Source organism: Platalea leucorodia, assembly GCF_965183815.1.
Source record: "Platalea leucorodia genome assembly, chromosome: 4".
Taxonomy (NCBI): domain Eukaryota; kingdom Metazoa; phylum Chordata; class Aves; order Pelecaniformes; family Threskiornithidae; genus Platalea; species Platalea leucorodia.
This window is the reverse complement of record NC_138826.1, coordinates 22,170,932-22,180,650: the sequence shown is the minus strand read 5'-3', so window position 1 is coordinate 22,180,650 and position 9,719 is coordinate 22,170,932. Positions and strand designations below refer to the sequence as shown.

General features: G+C 43.3%; 1 protein-coding gene across 1 annotated transcript in view; it reads right to left on the bottom strand.

Moving 5' to 3' along the window:
• The window catches only part of ALOX5 (arachidonate 5-lipoxygenase), a 32,213-nt gene that overhangs the window by 4,518 nt on the left and 17,976 nt on the right, over positions 1-9,719 (bottom strand). The window contains exons 6-11 of the mRNA XM_082308757.1: positions 7,005-7,177; positions 6,138-6,284; positions 5,836-6,039; positions 5,521-5,607; positions 3,581-3,759; positions 2,533-2,578 (exon numbers count right to left, since the gene is read on the bottom strand). Coding sequence (XP_082164883.1) covers positions 2,533-2,578; positions 3,581-3,759; positions 5,521-5,607; positions 5,836-6,039; positions 6,138-6,284; positions 7,005-7,177 — 836 coding nt within the window. The remainder of the gene's footprint in view (positions 1-2,532; positions 2,579-3,580; positions 3,760-5,520; positions 5,608-5,835; positions 6,040-6,137; positions 6,285-7,004; positions 7,178-9,719) is intronic.

Here is a 9,719-nt window from a genome sequence, read left to right as displayed (position 1 = left end):
AACTCAAGTGGCACACTCCAAAGTGGGGGTGGCCCAGGAAAATTCTTTTGGGGAGAAGAGGTCTAGACCTTTTTCCTACACCCACTGCATACAGCAGACATCTCTGCCCTGTTCAGTTCCTTTTCTCAAAATCCCTCCCTCTATACGAGCTTCCCAGGTTAATTCACCTCAGAAAGAAAGGCTCTTAAAACACCAAGATAACAGAAATATTTCTGAAAGCAGTGAAAATCGGAAAGCTTGATTTCCTGCAGATTTCCATCTCATGACTGAATGACTGGTTGTGCTGGTTTTGGCTGGGATAGAGTTAACTGTCTTTATAGTACCTAGTATGGGGTTATGTTTTGGATTTGTGCTGGAAACAGTGTTGATAACACAGGGATGTTTTCGTTATTGCTGAGCAGTGCTTACACAGAGCCAAGGCCTTTCTTACTTCTCATACCTCCGCACCAGTGAGCAGGCTGGGGGTGCACAAGAAGTTGGGAGGGGACACGCTGGGACAGCTGCCCCAACTGACCAAAGGGATATCCCATACCATGTGATGTCATGCTCAGCACACAAAGCTGGGGGAAGAAGGAGGAACTGGGGGATGTTCGAAGTGATGGCATTTGTCTTCCCAAGTGACCATTACACGTGATGCAGCCCTGCTTTCCTGGAGATGGCTGAACACCTGCCTGCCGATGGGAAGTAGTGAATTAAATACTTATTTTGCGTTGCTTGCCTGCGCAGCTTTTGCTTTACCTATTAAACTGTCTTTATCTCAACCCACGAGTTTTCTCACTTTTCCTCTTCTGATTCTCTCCCCCATCCCACCGGGGGGGAGTGAGTGAGCGGCTGTGTGGTGCTTAGTTGACAGCTGGGGTTAAACCATGACACTGGTTAACTGAGCTATGCTGAGATATTCTCTTAGCTCCGCAGGTACCTATAATCTCTTGCTAAATATTTTGACAACAACCCATAGGGTGAAACATTTGACTGTGGAAGCAGACTGATGGGATCAAGAATTGTTATCCAATACAGATTTATCACCTAATAAGCTACAAATTTCTTGCAATTTGGAGACCTTTACAAATCTGTCAATGTGGTTTCTAGTAGCCAACCAAGTCAAGAGTTGTTATTGAGGTAGACAAACAACTGCATAAACACCAAGAGTTTCAGTAATTTTGGATTCCAGAGGAAGCCAAAGGAAAAGAAAAATCCTGCAACACACTGTGATAAATATGCCCTGCATGAGCTCTGCCTCCATCACCTGGCACCTGTGCCAAATGCACACAGAAGGTAATCCTTCTCTTACAAAACGGCAGTATTTTAGACCTCCTTCCATACAAATATTAATTAGTATATGAAGTGTGGACAAGGCCTTTTGGGTTGGAATATTTTGAGTTGGAATATCTACCTGCAATTAGGTCAGAAATAAAAAGCTGAGTATTAGAGGAGGGGTTTAAAAATTTGCCGTGTGACCCTCAGTGTTTCTATAGGGACACCCTTATTAGCTTTCTTCAGTCTAGGCCAACTACCATATGTTAAGCAATGCTCGGGATAGAAGTTATTTCATCAAAAGATTGGAGACTGACATCCCTGCAGAGTGCAGGAGATTCATGTGACTAGATACATGCATGACTGTGAGTTCATGGGTCAGGATATCATGCACTCAGAAGGGTACTGCCCACATTTATAAACCAAATTATTCACTTATGAAGAATCTCTCAGCTAAGTCTGAGGCAGTGTAACATCTTCCTCCAGCTAGGTTAACACCCACAAATGGTCAAACTAAAATGAGTTGACTGATTACTATCTGGTATTTGAAAAGGCATACCTCAATCAGCAAACAAAACACAGCAAAGAGAAAAAGGACAAAAGTTGGACTACATCAAAAAAACAACTACAGAAAAGTTATAACTTCCTTTTCTCTCAAATGGGCACTAACAATTGCAGGAAATATTGCAAGATAACGCCTTCCCAAACAGAGAGAAAACACAGGAGACAAAGATGTACCCAACACTTTAAATGTTATGCTTGCATTATAAACCGCCTACTTTGTGTACACAAAATATCTGATTTTTAATGAACATTCTTTTCAAAAGCCATGTGCCCAGAAACAGCTGTGTATTTAACAAGGAACTTATGTCATGCAAAACCCATATTATTGTTAAATGAAATGCCACTGTAGAATAAAACCCATATGAATCTTTCCATTCCGAAGCAGTGTTTCATACCTGAAAAGGAGCCATGTTTGTATGGTAGATCAGCCTTGCAGTACCTCTCCTAACTCAGAATTGCTGCCTTTCCTGACAAAACTTGGGCCTTGCAATTTTAAGGCATTTTAAAAAAAGGTTTTGCTCAAATCAGTTAATGCCTAATTTATTTGGTTTCTTAACACAACTCTCTCATGCAAGCCAAGCTTACATTTCCACTCCACAAGAACCTTGATGAGCTCTCATGGCTGGCTCAGAGAGCTGGGTTCTCTCTTGGTTTGTGCATAGCTGAAAAAAAAAGTTAATGAAATTCCCTTTGCAGGGCTAAATTCCAACTCACTAGACTCTGAAATCCTGTAGAAGAGTACACACTTATAAAGGGGCCTCTGAAATACAGAATGCAAGAAAACAGGGCTGAAAAGAGCAGGAACTAACAGTCTTTCAAGGGTGAGTGCTTGCTTGACTATATAGTTTTCCTCAGATGAGATATGATGGATGGAAAAGGCTCCATGTGACTAAACAGTCCAGGTGCTGTTCACAAGGCTGTGATAAAGAGTAAAGTAAGCAGAGAGAAAATGAAGTCGTGTCTCTGTGACAGTGACTTTCATAGAATCATAGAATCATAGAATTGTCAAGGTTGGAAAAGACCCTTAAGATCATTGAGGCCAACCGTTAACCTAGCACTGCCAAGTCCATCTATACCATGTCTTCGAGCACCGTATCTATCCGTTCTTTAAATACCTCCAGGTATGGAGACTCAGCCACTTCCCTGGGCAGCCTGTTCCAATGCATGACCACCTTCTCGGTGAAGAAGTTTTTCCTAATATCTAACCTAAACCTCCCCTGGCGCAGCTTGAGGCCATTTCCTCTTGTCCTATCACTTGTTACTAGGGAGAAGAGACCGACCCCCACCTCGCTACAACCTCCTTTCAGGTAGTTGTAGAGAGCGATAAGGTCTCCCCTCAGCCTCCTCTTCTCCGGACTAAACAACCCCAGTTCCCTCAGCTGCTCCTCATAAGACCCTTCACCGACTTCGTTGCCCTCCTCTGGACACGCTCCAGCACCTCGATGTCCTCCTTGTAGTGAGGGGCCCAAAACTGAACACAGTACTCGAGGGGCGGCCTCACCAGTGCCAAGTACAGGGGCACTATCACCTCCCTGGTCCTGCTGGCCACACTATTCTTGATACAGGCCAGGATGCCATTGGCCTTCTTGGCCACCTGAGCACACTGCCAGCTCGTGTTCAGGCAGCTGTCAACCAACACCCCCAGGTCCTTTTCCGCCAGACAGCTCTCCAGCCACTCCTCCCCCAGCCTGTAGCATTGCATCGGGTTTGTTAGCGTTGCATTGGGACTTTGTTAGCCATTTCTAGAACTACAGTCTCTTACCTCTTTATAGCCTCCCAGACTTTAATGCCATCATCCCGGTAGTAGTAGTAGGGGATATCCTCTTTGCTGTCCATCCCTTTAGCTTTGATCTCCTCAGGGAAGCAGAGGGAGCTATAAGTCAGATCCTTCATTGCTTTCTGCACCATTTGTACATGTCCTCCTCCGCCTGTTGCATTTGCCTGCAGGAAGAATGCCAAGACAGGAACAGTAGGAGATTATGTTCACTTTGTGCTGAGACTGGCTTTCCAAATTAGCAGGAGATGGTATTCAAAATGCTGGTGAATCTGTTCTTCAAGAAGAAAACCACACCTCTACACAAACAAGTACCAAACTGCAAAGGTCTACTGCAACTGTGCATTTTGACTTCAGAGATTTCATACCTCTCCCATGAATCACTGTTAATATTCACATTTTCTCCATAGGTACAGCACCTGCTTATAATGGAATACCATAATAAAGTACAGCAACATTGAAGTATCGAACCCAAAGCACTTTCTGCCAGCCGTATGCTCCAGAAATGGTGTGCGTGTGAAGGAAGGCAGCCAGCAGCACATTAGAACAGAGCTTTTGCTAAACCACCCACTGCTGCTACAGTGGTTTAAGAGAGTGTGTTTACAGATGCAGGCTACTGTTAGCCACCCTGGAATTTAAGCCAGGAGATCAGTCCTGCTGGGTGTCTACTGATGAGGATTAGCCAGGGTTAAAGTATACATTACATTTGGAAAACACAGCATGTCCACAACAAATGGGACAGCAAAATTCTTTAGATAATCACTGCACAAAAGCTCCCAAATTTTGCTTTTCTAGCATATGATGCTAGCGGTGTAGCAATATTCAGCTTACACTTATTGTCCTCCAGCTGATTGCTCACCTACATTGGAACCAACAAATTCTGGAACTCCAGGATCGCTGCTGGCAGGTCTTAGCCACACACTCATCTCGTGCACAGGGTACGGACATTATGCTGCTGCTCAAAGGGATGGGAGTGCCTGCCAGGTCTCCACAGTCAGCAGTGGAGTACAGAAGACAAGGAAGGTGCCTGGATTTAACCTCTCTTTTCTCCTTGGGTGAAAAACTCTGGAGCATGGAAGCTACTTTTGGTCTGGTGCCAGAGGTGTAAGGGGGACAGAGTTGTCCTGAAACACAGGCTCTCTCTTTGAAAGGACTTCTGAAACCTCCCCAAACTTCCCAGTTGCTGCTAGCGTGTTGTCACAGAGACTGCTGCATGCCAACCTGTTGTGGTTCCTAGATGCAGCATGTTGTTTCTGGTGGAGCCAAGGGAGGAAGAGCTGGGTACATGTTAAATACCAGTGCAGTCAGATTTAGATGTTCAGATTTGACCCAAGAGCTGCACCACAGTCCATGATAAACAGCTATGTTTCACTGACTCAGGTGAAGCCGAGTTTTAATCTTAGCAGATCTGCTATTTATGGCAATCCAAGAAGACAGGCTGGATCTACACACAGTATTTGCAGGCTTAGAAATCTCTCTTATCTACACGTCTTTCTCTGTGACGGAAATTTCCTTTTGCAATCACAAACTCTTTTGCTCACTACCCTTCCCCAAGATGAATAACTGAGTACTTAAAAGAAATTGGGGACTTAACTGTGTGCAGGGATGTATGGCTGTATTATGTTACCTTGCACTCCTATACTCATACCCCAAAGCCACATCAGCTATGAGTAAGTGAGATACGGTCTCATTACTGACATTGGCCAGTTCTGAATTGTCTACTTAGAGGTAAAAGATACCATCTTTAGGACAACAAGACACAAGCTAACTTAAGGCATCAGTTCTGTGTGCCAGTTTCTCAGGTGATATTAGTTATGTTTGTCCTTTAGTAGAAAAGTCAAGAAACAAGGCAATATGTGAGGGTTAAATGATAAAAACACATATGGAATCATGAAGAATAATGAAGATTTGCAAAGGGGATTACTTACCTTGTCAAAAAGGCCACATTCACAGATAAGCTGTTCTCGGGCTTTGGTATTGATGGCTATTGTGAACCGCATGTGTGGCACCAAGAGCTGTGAAATGGGACAAACAATGAAAGAAGGAAAATTCTCTGATTGAATTCAACAGCAACCAGGAGTAAAGTTTGAAGTCCTGGAAGTCCTGGTGGCTAGCTGCACTGCAAAGCAGTGTACAGCTAGCCAAACTATCTCAGCTGAGCTATCACCAGGACTTCCTTTTGGTTTATCAAGCTGATGCGATAACCACCCTGATCCACATACATCCCTTCATGCAAGACCAACCTTGAAGAGGGGATGCACAGCAGGCAGCTGCCGGAACATAGCTATGCTGAACACCTCCGAGACTAAGTGTGTCCGTAAGAGATGGGTCACTGTCTGGTGGATGTGGAAATCAGATGAGCGAACCCAAATTTTAGCTAGCAGCCAATCATATGTGGCATCTGAAGGAAGGAATATGGGATTGTCTGGCCCTGGCTTTTGACCAAGCTGAAAGATACAAAAAGAATACAAAACCCCAAGTCATTCATGTTTAAGATTAGACAACAAGCAATGTATCCCTTTAAGTATCCTGACAGTAAGCCCACCTGGATTGCAATGGGTACAATTTTATTCTCCAGATTCTTATATAGCAGACAGATGGGTGCAGCCAAATACTGTATTGTGCACGGGTCTGTTTTGTTGGCATCCACGCCATCCAGCAGCTCATAGTCCACAATGAAAATGTTTCCTTGCTGGGGGAGGGAAAAAAAACAACTTGATGTGTTTTAACAGAGTGCAAGCAGTAAGGCTCAGAACAAAGGCTGGGAAGTCTCGGCCAGAGGCTAGCTTGTGCCTTGTGGCCACTGGCCTGCCCTTGCTTATGGTGGCTCAGGGATGATGCCACTGAGAGAGCAAGCACCTTTACACAAACTACCTGACCTGTGTCCGCTGAGCCTGATAGTGAGCCTTTCAGCACAGAGCAACTAAGTACTTGGCATTCATGCAGTGACACTAAGATGCAAACAAGTTTCACACTGCCAGCTGAAGAGACCCCTGTGCTCACCGTACAAACAAAAGCAAGGCGTCACCCTTGCCAACCCTTCTTCAGCGTGTTAGTTCAACTCTGTGGGTGACAAGAGGGTAAGACCCTACCAGGAAAGGGAGAGGCCTTTTGCCCCTCTGAGGTAAAGAGTCAATCCCTAACCTTTCAGACGAAACCACTGAAAAAGGACCTTCACCTCCTGGTGACATCTCTTTAACTGGACCTGGAGAAAGGCATGGCCTGCAGCTCCAGGACAGCAGGTGAAAACAGTCAACAGAAGTGTTGCCAGTCTGCAGAGGCAACCAGCTTTTACATGACCAAACATACAGCCTGAAGAGAGGAGATGTGGCTGAAGGCAGTTAGAATGGGGTTCAGATGTTAGAGGATATGAGAAGGAGCAGATAAAGTCCAACCTCACTCAGAGCCCTACCTTCACTTCCTCCTCCAGGGTCAGGTTCCTCTCCAGACTGCATTCTACCATATCCATAGTCACGGGCAACTTCTTGGGTATCTCTGTGCATCTCCGGATCAGCACAGGATTGCATCCATTCAGGAACTGGTAGCCAAACATAAAATCTTCCTTCCAGTGCTGCATCACATATTCTAAAGGAAAAACAAGCCTGCAGCATCAATATCTGCACTGCATGAATATCCTACTGCATTGTAGGATTCCTCCCTTCCTCCCCATCTTTTGTTATACTGCACTGCAACTTTGACTAAAGAAAGTAGCAAGAAAATTATTCAAAAGGTGCCATAGAATTTTTAGAAAAATCACTTAAGTTAAATGGACAATCTAATATTTGCTTTTCAGTTTGAGAAGAATTAAATTGATAATAATTTGTTTCTACATGTACAGAAGCAATGAGGAGTAAAATATTCCACTCCTATGAAAAATACTCTCTCCATCTGCAGACCACCTTCTCAGGTCTTCCATGACATTTTTAAATCTCACTCTTTAAATTCTCAGGATATGCAGTACAGAGGAATGAGGCCAAAAAAGATAGCACAGGCAGGAGAAGAGAAATACAGAGTAATGTGGGTAAGGAAAGAACAGCAGTGGCTGGAGCAGTTCTTTTAGCTGGAGCTGGGTAAGGGGTACCTGGGGAAGGGTTTTGATTTTGGGCTTCTTAGTAAAACTGCTCACTGGTTATTTTGTTTGCTTAACATTTTTCCCTCTCTCTTTATTTTTCAATTGCTAATATTAACATCTCTTCTTAATAAATGTATAGTTTCAGGTACTTCATCTCCTTACTATTACATATGTAGTACTACTGGATATTCGTGACAATTGCAGTTTTCTGTTTCATAATGTCATGTCGCCAGTTCAGCCTACAAGTTCAGAGTCGGAAAAAACATGATTAATATGAAAAATCCCATTGGTGTCTTCAGGGGAAAAATGAAGCAAGTAAAGTTCTCCACTACTCCCTATTTTCAGATGAGGCAGAAGTTTTTCTGAAAGCAATTCATTTTTCTACAAAGGGTGAAAGAATGAAAAAGATAGGCCTGAAGGAATGTAATGATAATTAAAAAAAAAGTCTCAAAACTCACAATGCTTTCTAACAGAGTGGAAAAATGTTAAGTTTACTTGAAGTTGATATTTACATCATTTCTGTCAATTGCATAATGAGTCTGGAGCTGTATCTGAAGTCTACAGCAAACAAAAAATGACTCATCACTTTCGACAGAAACTGCATGACTGAAAAATGCCTTGAACGACCTCCTCCATTAGCCCCGTTTCTGCCAAGGCTTGCAAATAAGCAGATTCAGAGTTGCATTAACATAACTGAGACTGATGTTTAACATTTAAAACTCACAGAACTGGAGCATTGCTCATGAGTATGGAAATGTTATCAATGAATGAAATGAATTGTAAATCATATCTAATTCTTGTGTTAAAAGTACTTTAGGAAGCAATCTTATCAAATGTAACAAAGTGCTGTAATTAGTTTTTAATAGCTCTGGCCACCTTGTGTGCTTTTATACCCGAGACCACAGAAATTACTGTTATTTCTGTTAAGTGGTCCTTAGGCAGCCTGAAGAGGAGCAGAACTTCAGAGCAGGAGGGAAAAGTATTTTCCTTTGCAGAATCTGAACAGGCTATTCACGTACATTTGAGGAGCCACATGCTAACCAATTTGTAGTATCTGTGTATCTATTATATCCAATAATACAGTAAAATAAAGTAAAATAATGTAACCATGGGTGACAGTAGAAGGTTGGATCTGGCTCACAAATCAAAGGCTTCCCAGCCCTGCTTTGCAGAAATGACACCATGAACTTCAAAGCCCATGTCTGTCTGCAATTCTTTTTACTGGATTTTCAAGTAAGTGCTAAGAATTTTATACTGAAAAGGGTTAAAGAAAAGAAGTATTTTGTCTTTGATATGTTGATACTATGTCAATGGAGTTTTTAACAGTATGAAAGATACTGCAGAAACTGAATGGCCCTGAATACAATACATACTCTTAGAGAGGGATTTTTGTCTTCTAGTAAGAAGATCTGAGTATGAAATGGCAAGACATTTAATGCAGTATGCACAACTAATTCTGACACATTTTTGAAAAGAAAGAGAAGACATTTTGGATAAATGCCACAAGCCTTTTCAGGCCTAGCTTGCACTAATTTCCAGTAAGAACCACGGTACTTCGGGTTGTGGTCTGATGGCCCATCCTGGCTGCAGCAGGACCAGGTGAAGAAGTTACAGCTCCCAGGTCATTCCCAGCTCTTTGCAGCCCATCTCCAGATCTGTTGGCCTAACAGCACAGGCTTTCATGCCTGAAACGAGTTCTGTCAAAATGAATCCTGTGGGGAAAAATTTGCCACTGAAAAGCATTTGAGCTGCCCCATGTCATTGACACAAATGGCCCACGAGAACTGACTGAGGGGAACCACAGGTGAGGTTATGACAGCAGAACTGAGGCAGTGGTACCCTCCCCATATTGGGATAGGGTCGAGAAGCTGGGACTGTTAGCAGCAGTGCAACCAGGGCTGAGCACATGGCTGGGATGTTAGGCAACAGCCTTTGATCTGGTCTATGTAAGAGGCAAGAGGGGTCACCCTCGTACTTGTCTTTAGCGGAGAACATAGATGATCAAACTTTCAAAAATGCCTTAATAGCCAATATGCTCTGAAAAGCACCCCCACT